The sequence below is a fragment of the Panthera onca genome, chromosome E1, assembly GCF_046562875.1.
Source record: "Panthera onca isolate mPanOnc1 chromosome E1, mPanOnc1 haplotype 2, whole genome shotgun sequence".
Lineage (NCBI taxonomy): Eukaryota > Metazoa > Chordata > Mammalia > Carnivora > Felidae > Panthera > Panthera onca.
The window spans coordinates 4,595,403-4,611,386 of NC_138352.1; the positions used below are offsets into that span (position 1 = coordinate 4,595,403).

Here is a 15,984-nt window from a genome sequence, read left to right on the forward strand (position 1 = left end):
TCTGAGCCCCGACGGGCCAAACTCTTTAAAGGAAACAGCCTGCAATCTTTGACACAACAGGAATGGCCACAACACGAACACAGACAAAAGGAAGGAAATTTACAGCTGCACTGGATACTGAGTAGAAGCAAGGGTAGAGTTCTGTGTATGTCATTTATTTGGCGCTCACTAGTTTTCAATACACTCAGAATCCGTGCACTCTGGCCAATTGGACCGGGGACTCTGTCTCCTTTGTGTACCCAATAAGGAGTTATCAAACCAAGAGCCGGAGTTCCTGTCTTATATTTTCATTTAGAGAATAAATAAATGAGGGAATGAGAAGCAAGGAGACTCCTGGTCACTGAATACTTTATATTCCTGGGTTGGACAGCTCAGAGTCTGCTGACTGTTCTTGAGCAAGAAACCGGGCACGTCACTGCGAGTGCAACTTTGACCGTGTCAGGCTGCCCTCCGGGCAGGGGCTGGAGTAGTGAGTGAGCCCGCCTGACCCGGAGAGCCCTCCGTGCCTTTGCTCTCGCTCGCTCGCTCCCTGCCCTCAGTTAATCTTCCCCAGAATGACTCTGCGGAGTAAATGTTATCATCCCCGTTTTACTGGAGCACAAAGGGGGCTCGGTGGAAGTTGAGATGCTAATTATAAATTTCAGCATTTGAAAAAAAGTCTTGGGCTATCTCTCCAAAGAACATCAAAAGTGTCATAAGGCATATTTTGGTCTTTCGACCCACCCCGTGCGTGGTCTTTCAGAAGGAAATGCTAACTCTGCCCTTGAATCCATTCATAACGTTTATCTGGGACAGAGAAAACACCTCCCACTGTTTCTAACTTTTCTCGAGATAAAATTATTCCTTTACAAATAACACCCGTTCTCTCTAACAGAAAACACAAAAGGCCCACCCTTTCCAACCTTCTTTCCTCCCCGTTTAAACTGCAAAAAGTGAGGCAACCAAGGGCTTTTCTGAGCTGAGGAAAACAGCTACATTTGCTAAACATTAAGAGTAGATCGGGAGAAAGTGCTTTTCCTGGGAGGAGTGGGGCCAGTCCTGCAGGCAGGCCGAGCGTGTCCCCGCAGAAACACGTGAAACTGACCGCTGCTAACACACAGGCCCCTCCACTGGCGAGGGTGCTGGCTGTGTGAACCCCCGGCCTTTCCAGAGAAATGGAGAACCCAGGCCGCCTGGGTGGTGTCTGCCCCCAATCTGTCAAGGTCAAGTTCAGGTCCACCCCACCCCCCCCCACCCCCGCCATGCGTTCTGCTCAGATTCCGCAGCACCTCCCCTGCCCTATGGGAAGAGCACATCCTCCTTTGAACTGTCCGCACTGCAGGGTCCCGTGCTGGGTCCTTGCCCCGCAAGGTGCCAGAGCCCGTCTTGGGCTGTGTCACCCAGCACACGGTCTCCAGGGACCGGTGGGCTAGATCTGGGGTCCCTGCTGGGTGTGTGCATCTGTGCCTGGCGGCACCTACTGTGGCAGCAGGTGCATGGTGCCTCTGCAACACGTACGTTTTCCAAAGCAGCTCAGCCTCACGTTCCTAGAACAAAACACTGATGGCCCGTAGCTCCTTCACTTAAAGTCATCATCTCACAGAAATTTAGAGCGGCCAAAATGGCTTTGATCACTTATTTATTTAAAAAAAATTTTTTTTTTCTGGGGCACCTGGGGGGCTCAGTCGGTTGAGCATCCAGCTTCAGCTCAGGTCACGATCTCACGGTGTGTGGGTTCGAGGCCCGCGTCGGGCTCTGTGCTGACAGCTCAGAAGCCTGGAGCCTGCTTCCGATCCTGTGTCTCCCTCGCTCTCTGCCCCTCCCCCACTCTCACTTTGTCTCACTCTGTCTCTCAAAAATCAATAAATGTAAAAAAAAAGTAAATAAATAAAAAATTTAAAAAAATTTTTAATGCTTATTCAGTTTTGAGAGACAGAACAGAGTGTGAGCGGGGCGGGGGGGGGGGGGCGGAGAGGGCAGGGGGGGAGAGGGAGATAGAATCCAAACCAGGCTCCAGGCTCCATCTAAGCTGTCATCACAAAGCCCAACGCAGGGCTCGAACTCATGTGCTGCGAGATCACGACCTGAGCCGAAGTCGGACGCTCAACTGACTGAGCCACCCAGGCGCCCCTGATCATTTATTTTTTTTAAGGTTCATTTTTATGTATTTTGAGAGATAGAGAGCAAGTGGGGGAGGGGCAGAGAGAAAGGGAGACAGAATTCCCAAGGGGGCTCTGTGGTGACAGCACAGAACCCGATGTGGGGCTCGATCTCATGAACCCTGAAATCATGACCTGAGCCAGTCAAGAGTCGATGCTCAACCAGCTGAGCCGCCCAGGCGCCCTGCTTTGATCTTTTAAAATCTCTTTTTTCACAGCTGAGATTTTAAAGCACTGAAGTTGGCAGCAAAGGGCCATCTGTATAATTGAGAAGGGGGGGCGGAGAGGAGGCATAGGAGATTTTACCGCATGGCAGCCTGTGGGCGGGTGGCTTTCACAAACACAACCTCTTGTAATTCTCAGCTGATCCTGCGAGATGGGCAGTACTATATCCCATGTTACAGATAAAAACACACAAACAAACAAACTGAGGCCCAAAGAGCCTAGTGACTTGGGTTGGGCCATACCGATCTTGAAATTCAGAGAAAGTCAAAGAATTAGGAAACTGCTGTAAACTGAAGCGGTCACTTACTGAGAAACTAGAATATAATTTACAAATGTTAACCTGAATCACGGGACGCACAAATTATTCTAGTGTGACGACTCTCCACCCTCCTGCACGATGAAGGACTTCCTTCTCGTTTGCTTTTTTTTTTTTTTTTAATGTTTATTTATGTTTGAGAGAGAGAGAGAGAGAGAGCATGAGTAGGGGAGGGGCAGAGAGAGAGGGAGACAGAGGATCCGAAGCAGGCTCTGCACTGACAGCACAGAGCCCGACGCGGGGCTCGAACTCACAAACCGCGAGATTATTACCTGAGCCCAAGTTGCACGCTTGACAGACGGAGCCACCCGGGTGCCCCTCTTGTTGACTTCTAGCTTGGGGAAGTCATCTGCTCTTTCAATCTACCAAGACCAATCAGTTCCCATTCTTAACACGAGGAACTTACCAAACGGTATTATATCTGAAGAGTTTAGTTCAAAACCAGTATCTTAGCGCATCGCCCGAGTAGAGAGATTTCACCGTAACCTCATAAAACGCATTCCTCACAGCCTCTCTCCTACTCGTGCAGACACGCCAAGTCAAGACCTGCTTCTGAGCATTACACCTGCTCTGCCCTGAACAACCACAGAAAATAATTAGGGGTAAACACCTTTTAGCATCAGATGCATGAAGCCTCCTACCCGTCTGCTTTAAATGCCTTGACACGTTCGCTGAGAGTGGGTCCCAGACGGAAGGGGTTTCTCGCAGGCTGCCGTGGTGGCCACGCCACTGTGCTGGAGGACGTGGGGCCCGATATGGTTGGAACCTGGCCCCACGAACGCAAAGCGCCAAGGTGAACACCACCAGGACTCAGACCCCACAAATGCTGCTTCGGGTTTTCAACTGAGGAGGGAATCCAGCCCGTGAAAGGAGCCGCTGGACATGGGGTTTGTGGGGGGGCCCCTCCCCGATTCTGGGACTCACCTGCTGGGTTGGCAGGAATATCCAGGATGGTCTTCAAGAGCTTCATGTCTTTGATGTTGTGGATGTAGATGGCCTCCTCCAGGCACACCAGCAGCCTCTGTAAGCACACAGACCCATCAGTCCACAGGGCCGGTTCCTCGGAAAGAAGCCGACCAAGCCGAAATCGCTCATCTTTCGTGCGAGCCCTGACTTGATGCCAAGCCTCCTAAAGGAGGCAGAATTTGTTTCTAATGTTTATTTACTTATTGTTTGGTGTGCACGGGAGAGAGAGAGCAGAGGAGGGGCAGAGAGAGACGGAGACAGAGAATCCTGAGCAGGCTCTGTGCTGACCGGTACAGATGGCGGGGCTCGAACTCATGGACCGTGAGATCGTGACCTGAGCCTGAATCAAAGAGTCGGGCGCTTAACCGACCAAGCCACCCGGGAGCCCGAGTAAGGGAGGCAGGATCTTGAGGATCCATGTGAAGATTATGTTCCCGTCTACACACGTGCGCGCACGCACACACACACACACACGTGCGCGTGCACCTGAACATAAGCATAAAATACAAGACCTTAAAATTTCTCATTTAGAGATTGAGGTTCTTTTGGGGGAGGGGTACTTTTCCCTCTCTTTAGCACAGGGATTCCCGGACACTTCCTGATCAGACTCCCTTTGCCATTTAGGACAATTTGGGGGTAATCTTTTTGGTCCCCGTTCCCACCAAACAGGCTCCCTTTCGGCGCTCATAACGAAGCCTCCCTCTTGTACAGACGTGGGTTTCTTTGCTCCCTCTGTATTGCCGATCGTAGGTATCATCCCCTCCGAAGAATCGCCAGCTCTACCTTCGTTCGACTCAAGTCTCCTCCAGACCCACTTCTGCGTACTCTCTCCAGCCCTCGTAAAGGGAATTGGAAAGCCCTTCCGCCCTTGTGTGTACCTCCTGTCCCAGGTGCCCCCCCGCCCCGTGCCCGGCTCCTTCCGCTGGGCCCCCCTTTCCAGTGCAGGGAGACCCTTCTCTTTTCAAATGAGGCTTTCCAGGCGTAGGGTTTCCTCCCGATGGCCATGCTCTCGACCGAGTGGAAACAGGCCACGGGGTGGACGTTGGGTGCGTAAAGGGACGGAACCCGTAGCTCAGCACCAGTATAGACGTTGGGTGCCGGTGAGGGGCTGTTGGGAAGGAAGTTTTGGTGGGGTAGCTCTTGCCTCACTCTGAGCAGCTGCCCACGACCCCTACACACATCTGACTCGCCTTCCTCTAAGCTAGTGGTTCTCAGGCTCTGAGGAGGCATCCGAGCACCTGAGGGGCAAGGCCTGGCCTATCCCTGGAAATTCTGGTTTGGGAGGTTTCAAACAAGTACCCCGGGTGATTCTGATGCACACCTAAGTCTGAGAACCACTGTTCTCAGGCCAGATCCTTTTATCCTAAAAGACAACACTTGGAGACAAAGGCACCTAAAAATACTACAAAACCCCCCCAATAAACCCTGACAGGCTCTCCTCCAGGGAAAAGCCTGCCCTGTTTTCCCAGTAGGACTTCTCACAGCTCAGAAAAATGGGGCCCGTCACCTTTACCGGGCAGAAAAATAAAATGTAAACACCTTCCTCGATTTTCATTAAGGCTCTGTGGCCGCACAGAGGTCTGGGTGCCTAGGGGTAAAAAAATAATTCTAATAGGGCCTCAGAATTGTTGGCAGACATTAGCGTTTCTCTGTGAAATATACATTCCCTGATTCACCCTATCACTTCGCCTTTTGCCAGCACTTACTCTAGCTTGGACTACAGTACTCTATGCGTATGTTCTTAGGTTTCCGATACCCTCCTGTATCCCCACACCCAGGGCCCAGGATAGCGGGTCCGCGACATATGCCTCATGTAGAACAGCCTCTACATCCAGTTCATCCCACCCGTCCACATCTTTCCCACCAACTCTCACGGCACCAGATGCTCTGTGGTCCACTTGGCCAACTTCAGGTGACCCCTGCCAGCCACAGATAAGAATTAAATGGGAGGGAAACAGAGAGATAACAGCGAGGCGGAAAAAGGAGGCACCATATCCCAAGTTCATGTGCCAGCATGCTTCCGGGGCGAACGTGGCCCTAGAAACTGCTTTCTTTAGCAACCAGTGTTCAGTCCCAGGAGGACCCTGGGTGGGACTTCAGTCCTGCTCCTTCCTGGTCACTTTCGCTCTCATCGACTCTTTCAGGTTTTAGAAGTAACAGTTCCTTTTAGTGATTACAAAAATATTTCTAGGGGCGCCTGGGTGGCTTAGTCAGTTGAGCGTCTGACCAGCTCAGGTCACGATCTCACAGTTGGTGAGTTCGAGCCCCCATCGGGGTCACTGCTGTCAGCGCTCAGCCCGCTTCAGATCCTCTGTCCCCCTCTCTCTGCCCCTCCCCAGCTTGCGCTCTCCCCAACATAAATAAATATTAAAAAACATATATTTATAGTGTCTGCCCTTGAGCACCACAGATTTAGATGCAGCCTCAGAGGCTCCAATCCAGGGAATCTTCATCTGGACGACCAGGGCCTCTCGGAACAGATGGTCCGAGCACTGTCACAGTTTACAGATGGAAATATATCGGGGGTGTCGTCTTTATTCCACAAGACACATTTCCTCAATTAAGGACAAGGGGAATAACACCAACCGACAATGGAAAATACCACAATTACTAAATATTCTTCCTCTCTATATATTTAGAAGAAAATAGGGATTTTTCTCTCCCCGTAACTCCCTCCACAAAAAAGGATGGTTTCCTGTTGTTTTTAAAAAAGGAACTGCACCGCCCCGAAGACCCGATGGAAGGAGGGCCACGGCGGGCAGGATGTGCGACTCTCGCCCTGTTCGTTTCCGGCAGGGGGCGGCAGAGCCTGGGCATCACAAAACCATGGCCCCGCGGGGCACGGGGTGGGGGTGGGGTGGGGTGCTGCAGCAGGTGCCCACCCAAAAGTTGCTAAGGCCCAAGCCTGTTCGTTTTAAGAAAAGCAAAGCCCAAACATGTTCCGCCAGACCTGTTTCAAACCATCTTCTTAGGAGAAGAAATGCTAAAGAAGAGAGAGGTGTAAGCAGGTTCCAGGGAACTTGGCCATTGGTGGCGGAGTGATGCTAGGTTCACTGGCATACCAAAGAAGCTGAGGGAGGAGGCCCTCACTAGCCATGGGCATTCTACTGAGGACAGGGTGGCATCGAAAGGCTAGCAGACTCGGACACTTGAGTAATCCTTCATCTCATTTGCTAATGACAACGTCAGGGCGCAAGTAAGGGAGAAATCATAGAAATAAATACCGTACGTACTATGGGAGGGTTGTGATCTCTATAGTAGACTTTTGCTTAAGCAACCTTAAAAAGACAATCAGGGGGCGCCTGGGTGGCTCAGTCGGTTGGGCGTCCGACTTCGGCTCAGGTCACGATCTCATGGCTCGTGAGTTCGAGCCCCGCGTAGGCTCTGTGCTGACAGCTCAGAGCTTGGAGCCTGTTTCGGATTCTGTGTCTCCCTCTCTCTCTCTGACCCTCCCCCGCTCATGCTCTGTCTCTCTCTGTCTCAAAAGTAAAAAATAAACGTTAAAAAAAAAAAAAAAAGACAATCAGGGGCCAAAAAAGGAGATTTAATTTTCATATACTGGCTATTACTGTATTCATGTGCTACCAATTCCAGGGAGAGCCCCTGGGCCAAGCGCTGGGCTAAAAGCCTTCGAGTCGAAAACTCTCCAACTGCCTTTCCCTCCCTGGCCAAGAGCCCGCGCTCAAAGAAATAATCTCTTCCTTCTCATAAACGGAAGAAAGCACTTTGTTTTCATCTGTTAGCTTTTAATACTTTAGGTAAAAGGAAGAAAACCGTGTTCTTGATGAATGCAATGGCCTCCACCATCCTGGGGATATTGAATTGAGTAGAAAGATCTGCACGGTCACATAAAGAATCTATCTGTTTATTTATTTAATTAATAGGTACTCGGGAAACAGGTATTTGTTGAGCAATTTTTTTCTACCAGGCACTGTCTTTTCTACCAGGTCTATAGAGGTGAACAAAATGGATACAGTCCTGTCCCTTATAGGATTTAAAAATCTAATAATTTTTTAAATAAAGTTTATTTATTTTGAGAGAGAAAGAGAGAGAGAGATCGTCAACAGGGGAGGGGCAGAGGAGAGAGAGGGAGAGAGAGACAAATCCCAAACAGGCTCTGTATTGTCAGCCCCACGAACTGTGAGATCATGACCCGAGCCGGAAGCAAGAATCAGACACATAACCGACTGAGCCACTCAGGCGCCCATAAAATCTAATAACTTAAGAGAAACTCTGCTAATACCCCCAAATACTTATTTAACAAGAATTCCGATTTTTAAAGAGAATATATGGTATATCTGAGATAAGAATAACCCTTCCTTTGACAAAGAAAAAACTACAAGGATGATCTGTAAGGGTGAGCTGGGAGAAACCCAAGGAGAGACAAAGAGAAGGGTCAGTTTTCCAACTGCCTTCAGAGCTAGCCCAGGGGGGGCCACACTCATCCTCAGGGGTTTCATTCTGAGAGGCATTACTGCCGGTCTGCAACAGATGCCACCGTCCAGGGCTGTCCAGGGCCCAACCAAACCAGGGAGAGATGTTCTTCCGGGTTCAGTGCCCCTGCACTAGCTCACGGGACAGCGTCAGAGCCGGACTTCCGCCCAGCCCGCATCCAGCGGAAGAGGGTTCGCTCTGTCAGTGGCCAACGTTGGAGAAAGAACACGAGGCAGAAGGACCAGGGAGGACACATCCCTGAAACAGGTGCCTGGAGTGGGCTCGAGATGTCCCCATAATACTAGGCCTGAGTATTAAAATCCCTTTGGGCATCTGATGTTGGTTTTTAGAAAGACTCATCTTTAAAGACACTCATCTTCTCCTTTGGTGCCAATTAGCAGAAGCCTCGCAGCCCCAGGCAGTTCCCCCCACTCACCTGCCGGTTCAGCCTTATGGACAAGATGTTGCTGGAATAGTTGTAATTACAGATCTCCGTGCCTTTCTTGAAGTGATAGACGTTCATCTGCCGCGGCTTTGTGTGACTGACCACCACGACCAGGCTGCTGGAGAAGAGGCGCTCCACGATGTAGACATCCGGGATTTCGTCTGGGAGGGAAAGGAGGCTGAGGTGACACAGATTTCGGCCTCCGGGCACCGAGCCCAGCTCACACCAGTCAGCCAGCGGCCTCTACGTCTCGCACGTAGATTAGCACACATTCGCAGTGACTGGTTTTTTTCCCCTACAGTGAAGCTTTGCCTGTTTCCCAAGGGAGCGGTTCTGCAGCCCTTTCCAAGACCCGAAGAAAACGTTAGTGACCAGAAGGCAGAGTCAGGTCTTCCAGAGATTTCCCCGGGTGCCTTCCGTGGGGCAGAATCGTCTCTAGGGCACCAGTGTGTACTCTGGAAACTATATTGGGAGGTGTGGACAGTCTCGGCCCACCCTTTCTCCACGAGAGGTTTCCAAGGGTTGACTACTCTGGGGAATCCCTGCTTCTGGAATTCTGGTCTTTGTGGCCAGCAGGTGCCACGGGGACAGCCATGGTGGGGTGGGGGCAGTCACAGAATTACATCTGTGCCCCTCCCTGTCTTGCTCCCCTCCCTGGTCCTGTCTGGAATCCCTTTCCTGTTGAAGACAATCTGTGTGATGACCAGGGAAGGGCGTCTGTGCTCAGGAAGAAGGTCAGTCAGTAAGCCTCCTGAGCTCCCACAGGTAGAGACCTCAGTGGTTTTCTGAGAACATTCTTTCTCGGATGCGTGCCTTCCTTGTGCTTAGGCAGGACCCATAGGGAATAACATAGGACAGATACAGAGCAAGGTATTCATGAAAATGGCATAATAAAAATAACATCTTACAAATACATTAGCGACCCAATGTGTTCATTTACCAAACCACCTTCTTTCCAGGAAATCCAAAGACTGCATATTCTTCTCCATTATGATGACACAAATTATTACTTACCCTGAGATATTAAGAGAACTAATTTTTGTTGTAATAATCACTAAGAGTACTCCAACATCTTCAATATGATCTATGCAAAGGGGATAGCGCTGCTTGGTTAAAACAAAGAAAACACTTCCATGACCGAATGAATGTTACCAACATTCTACAGTGCCAGTATGACAGCAAAAAAAAGAAAAAAGACAAACCCATAAGTGACCTTCTGATAGCACAATGATCAAAACTGATGACTGTGCATAAAAGTCTATGAAAAAGTTTAACGACGAGGTTTCAAACAAAGGATTTCTTAATATAAAAAGAAAAGGTTACCTAAGCTATTGCCAAATCTAAGTGCTTACTTGTGGTTTTACTTTTTAAGCCAAGTGGAGGCAATGATTTATATTTAAGTCTGAAAATGACTGACTCCTTCAGTTTGACAGTTACGGGAGAAAAATGCAGACAGCTCAGGAGCACCGCAGATTAAAGTCTAGAGGAAGGATTCGGTGTCCCCGGGATTTCACACACACACTTACTGCTTCCATGGACTTGGTCCAGTTGCTCCACAGAACTCAAAGAAAACAGCTTATAACCGGCTTTGGTTCCAATTGCTAGGGATCTGTGGAAGATAATACCACGTGGGAATGAGGTTCAGAGAGCTGAAACTCATCGAAGGAAAGTCAAACCTCCCAGGGACGGTGCTTTCCCAGCGAGGAAACAGGAAAGACGGAATACGTAAGAATACTCATCCTGCACTACTCCCAACACGATCAGGGGTCTTCTGGTTGTCTGAGAGGTACTTTGCCAAGAGGTCAATTTTTTATTTATTTTTGCTTAAAAAATAAACACACGGTCATAGTAGGCACAGTCATTAGTAGGTACAATTTAATGGATGCTTCCTTTCATCATTTTCCATGAAAACACCGCAGATGCTTTTTACCAGTAGCTCTCACCCTTAAATGTACATTAAATTCACTTGGGAAGTTTTTAAAAAATACTGATGATTGTCTATCGCGGCTCCTCCAACACTGAGCTTTTTATTTAATTGGATCCTTTTCTTTTTTCCTTTTCTTCTCTCTTTTCCTTCCTTCCTTCCTTCCTTCCTTCCTTCCTTCCTTCCTTCCCTCCTTCCTCCCTCCCTCCCTCCCTCCCTTCCTTCTCTTTGTCTCTCTCTCTTTTTCTTTTTTTAGTTCAAGTACTCTAATGTGCAGCCAGGGTTGAAAACTCTGTTGTATACCACGTTCCACAAAGCTAGTATCACAACCAACCAACAAAACAAAAACTAAACACATCTGGAACGGTACGGGCTAAATAAATCTTGTTTTCTTAATTTTTCACTTTCGACCAATAGATACAGAAAGACCGTTTCCTTGGCCAGTTTCTTTGGCCACAGGATGAAAGCAAACGAGTCCATTTTGTTCGCAGCTGGGACCCCCTTCCAGATCCCTCCTGCTTTGCCCTCAACACCTCAGCGATGAGCAAAATCTCACACAGGGCACACTTAGAAAAAGCGCTCCGACCTGGAGCACCTTCACCCTGGGAAAATGGGATGTCAGAGCCGAAAGAGACCTTAAAATAGTCCTAAGTGGACTAAAAATTAGCCCAGCTTCCTCATTTGAAGCAGGTCTTTGAAAAGGTGAGATCCATTCTGCACAGGGAAGCATATACTAATATAAGCAGTTGACTGGGGCGAGCCTGATGGCCAAGGCTCTTGTTTCATCAGCCTAAAAATAAAAAAGAGGAGGTCATGTGGTTTTCCCTGGAATTGTTTTTTTTCTACCCAAACGTTTGTTGTTCCCCGGGACACAGGGAGAGGAGGCTGCGGTCAACTCTCAATCAGTGAGGTAGTTGCTTGGGTCCCGCAGTCCTCCACCTGCTGGGGGGCTGACCTGAGGGGCAGGACAGGTTCCGGAGCAGCGTCAATGATGACCAACGGCACCTGGAGAGGCGAGAGGCACGCCCCCGGCATCTTACAAGTTCACAACACGGCCACAGGCAGCAAGAGAGTGAAACTGGGCTACTGTCTTATACCGCATACAAGTATGAACTCAAAATGGATTAAAGACTTGAACGGAAAACCCGAAGCCATAAAACTCCTAGAAGAAAACATAGGCAGCAAGCTCCTTGACAGGAGTCTTAGCAATGTTTTTTGGCTCGGACTCCAGAGGCAAGGGAAACAAAAGCAAAAACAAACAGGTAGAAGTACATCAAACTAAAAAGCTTCTGCACAGCAAAGGAAACCATCAACAAAATGAAAAAACCCACTGAATGCGAGAAAATATTTGCAAATTATATATCCCTTAAGGGGTTAATATCCAAAATATATACTGTATATGGTATAATATAAAATAAGAAAATACATATTATCTTTGAGTATATGTAAAACAAATATATATAAGTATATGTAATAAATATGTAAAATATATATACAATAAATATATATAAACTAAATGTATATAAATATACATAATATAAATACATATAAATTTATTTTATGTAAGTAAAATATAAAACAAATATATAAATATATAAAATAAATATGTAAATATATATGAAGTGCATATAAAATATTTTTAATATATTTTTATAAATATATTTTTATTTTATTTTATTTTATAAAATTTTATTTTATTTTATTTATAAAAATATATAAATATATAATACAGTAGGTAATACTGCATTAACTTTGTAGGTATAAAGAAAATATATAATTCACGTAACTCAATAACAAAAAAAAACCAACCTGGTTAAAAATGGAAAAGAATCTGAATTGACAGTTTTCTAAAGCAGCCGTGCAGATAACCAACAGATTCATCAAAAGACATTCGGTATCACCAATCATCAGGGAGATGCAAATCCAATTCACAATGAGATACCACCTTACACCTGTAAGAATGGCTGTTATCAAAAAGACAAGAAGTAGCAAGTGTCGGCGAGGATGTGTTGGAAAGGTGATCTTCGTGCACTATGGGTATGAATGCAAACTGGGGCAGCCACGCCAGAAAGCAGCGTGAAGATTCCTCAAAAAATTAAAAAGAGAACTACCCTATTGATCCAGCAATTCCACTTGTGGGTATCTTTCAGAAGAAAAACTGAAAACACTAACTCGAAAAGATGTATGCGCCCGTATGTTCATTGCCGCGTTATTTACAACAGCCAAGATATGGAAACGACCCAAGTGCCCAGCAGTGGATGAACGGATAAAGACACGGCATGCGTGCACACGTGCACACGGGCGTGTGCACACGCACACACACTCCGCTTCTCAGCCATAAAAAAGAACAAAATCTTGCCATTCGCGACAACGTGGATGAGAGCACTGTGCTAAGTGAAATGAGTCAGACAGAGAAAGACAAAAATCACATGATTTCACTTATACGTGGAGTCTAAGAAAGACAAAACAAAACAAAACCCAGACTCATAGTTACAGAGAATAGACTGGTGGTTGCCAGATGACAGGGTTTTTTTTTTTTTTGGGGGGGGGGTGGGGATATGAAATTGGTGAAGGAGATCAGGAAATACAAACTTCCAGTTATAAAATAAATACATCATGGGGACGAACGTGGAGCACAGGAAATACAGTAAGTAATATTGCATTAACTGTGTAGGTTGACAGATGGGTTAGTAGGCTTCTCGTGGAGATCATTTCCCAATGTATACAAATGTTGAATCACAATAGGTTGTACACTTGAAACAAATATAATGCTGCATGTGTCAATTGCACCTGCACTTTCAAAACCTCCTTTTTATTCTATGATTCAAAAAACTTTTTTGATATGCCCTGTAGTGATTACTGTCTTTAAACGTTCTTCACATGGACTTTTTCACATAACTATAGACAAGTTTAGCGGCAACTGAGGTTTCTAAAGCCTGTAAGTAAGGGAAAAATGTAATGAGAGTCTTGTGATATTAACCGAAAGATTTGGTAATTTAAAATAATTTTCAGGGATGCCTGGCTGGCTCAGTCGGTAGAGCGTGTGACCCTTGATCTCGGGATCGTGACTGCTAGCCCCACGTTGGGTGTAGAGATTGCTTAAAAATAAAGTCTTTAAAAAATAAAAATTAAAAAAAATTCAAACATAAGGCCTGCTCCCAGAAGAATTTTATACATGAAAAAATAGCAGTGTGGTTACTATTATGTTTTAAATGTTGAGCCATGGCCACAAAGGAGGCTGAATCAAGGAATCCAGACTAAAATCCTATTTTATCCATAAGGGCTTCCTGCAGGAAAAGAAATAAATAAATTCTCATCACCTCTCACAGGAATAGAGCTTGGGACAAATATGTGCCGCCAGTCAAATGAAAAAATGTACCCACAGTGCCTAGCACAGTGCCAAGCATGAAGTATGATCAAAGAAGACTCGTAAAGGTTAGTTGCACTACTGGACTGCAAACTCAGCCTGCACTTACAAAGAAAGACACACTGATACTCCTAAATGCATACGTAAGGGGCTTGACTTATTTTAAAATCCAATGTCATATCCTCTGTGGCTCAAAGCAACTGACTCTGACAAAAACTTTTATTTATAGGTGAGACAGAGCTGTCCAGCAAAGCCTTCATCCAAGAAAACAGAACTGACCATAGGGACGAAGGAAATTAACTTTCCAAGCACCCAACAGCTTTGAAAATAATATTCTTACCCAAGTGCCATAGAAAGCTGGGACTCACCCAGAGTAAAAACTAACCCCACTTAAAAAAAAAATCTGATACACGATGTTTATAAAGCAGAACTTCGAACATTTACTGTGAACTAGCAAACTGACTCCTTTCCTTGTCCTGTGTTCGGTTGGGAAGGAAAACACTCTGGCATTTCAACAGCCATCCTCTCTTGCAAAATGCTTCTTACAAAATGTCAGAATTTTATCTACACCATCATTTCTGTAAACTGCGGGTCTCAACCCATGAGGAGATCTTAAAAACAGCTCATGAGTCACAAACAGCTTTAAAAGAAGGTATCACACTATATAGAAAGAGTAAACACTATTTAATGAATCACCTTTGGGAGACAGTCTATGTATGTGGGTATCGGGGGATGTTGTAACATGCATTTCTTATTGTGGACTGTGGTCAAAAAAGGCTTAAAAGTCACCCATCTAACCAAGCCGTCCAGCTACCCAATTACCCGATTACACATACTTTTTTTTTTTTTTTCCGAACAAAGGCATATTGTTTGGCATAGGGTGTTTTTAAACAGAAACACAAAGGGAATGGAAGCCAGAGTTACTTATGGTACAGGATGGCCTTAATTACACCAGTGAATGTTCAATATTAGCACAGCCCAGTCACAGGCGGCCAAAGCACAAGCCTGAAGCCCATTCCAAACAAGGAACACGACAGAAACTGGTACAGCAGGAAGTAGGAACCTGGAAAAGTAGTCATCCCTGCTTGATGCTCGGGGTGCACATTCCCAAGAGATTATTCCATATGGTCCCCAGGACTGGCATCTAACAATTCCACGCAAAGAGGTAAGGAAGCAGGCGTTCACTTGTAAAGGGCTGAATCTTTGAGAGGTCTGAAATACGGTTCAGCCTCTAACTCTCTGGCCAAAGTCCAAAAGTGCACATCGAAGTGAAACATTACAAGTGCACTCAAAAAGCAACAGGGTGGAGCTCGCGCTTCTCAGAGAAGTCAGCCGGGCCCGGGAAAGGGCTCGGGGACTCTGAGAAGAGGATTCTGCCTCGCCCTGGGGGCTGTGTGAACACAGTGAGAGGGGGTGGAAAGGCGAGATGCCCCGAGCTGGGCTGGGACGAGGGCTGGCCTGGCCGCACGGATAGGCTGCCTCTTTGTCCCAGGCCCTGCCCAGATGCCACGTTGAGATGCTCAAGGACAAATGGGAAAGTTTTTCCTGTACTCTCATCTTCCTGGGCCCCAACAACCTCGCCTAGGGTCAACTTGCAACTTCCCCCTCCTCGCCCATCTCCTTTGTTTTGGCCTCTGCCCCTCCTTCCGAGATCCCCACTCGGGGCACTAGCCTCTGCCCCCACTGGATCCGTAGCCTTCTTCAGCCCCACTGCGCCCGCGAACTCCCTCCCTTCGTGCTCGGCCGGCCGCTCCTGGCCCTCAGCCCACAGCGGGGGTGGGGGCGCTCGAACCCCCGCACGGGGAGAGGGAGCCCACCTAGACCGTGCGGGCCGGGAGCCGCCCCTGCCGCGCTGCCGCGGCCCTCTGGAGGCGCAGGCCCGCGCCACTCCCGCTACAAGTGGCCGACAGGACAAGACCCCTGCTCGCGACTTCTGCCCCCCAGCTCCCCGCAGGGCAGGCGCCGCGGCTTACGTGCAGTCCTGGTTGAAAGAGAAGCAGCTGAGCGCCGCCTCGACCCCTCCCGGGGGGCCATCCGCGGCCTCGGCCTCCATCGGGGGCTCGACCCGGGGAAGCCGCAGCTCCGAGCCGGCGACAGCCACCTCAGCAGCCCGCTGGCGCCGGCTCCGCGGGCCGGGTCGCGGCCCCCCCTCCGCTCCTGGCCCCGCCC

General features: G+C 47.8%; 1 protein-coding gene across 3 annotated transcripts in view; it reads right to left on the minus strand.

Moving 5' to 3' along the window:
* The window catches only part of WIPI1 (WD repeat domain, phosphoinositide interacting 1), a 31,451-nt gene extending 15,470 nt beyond the window's left edge, over positions 1–15,981 (minus strand). Inside the window, exons 1-4 of one of the 3 annotated variants that reach the window (XM_078438240.2) lie at positions 15,789–15,981; positions 10,051–10,133; positions 8,516–8,685; positions 3,604–3,700 (exon numbers count right to left, since the gene is read on the minus strand). In XM_078438240.2, the coding sequence (XP_078294366.1) occupies positions 3,604–3,700; positions 8,516–8,685; positions 10,051–10,133; positions 15,789–15,868 (430 nt within the window). In that variant the 5' untranslated portion in view covers positions 15,869–15,981. The remainder of the gene's footprint in view (positions 1–3,603; positions 3,701–8,515; positions 8,686–10,050; positions 10,134–15,788) is intronic. The other 2 variants (XM_078438241.2, XM_078438242.2) reach the window with 2 other exon arrangements.
* Positions 15,982–15,984: the final 3 nt, after the last annotated feature.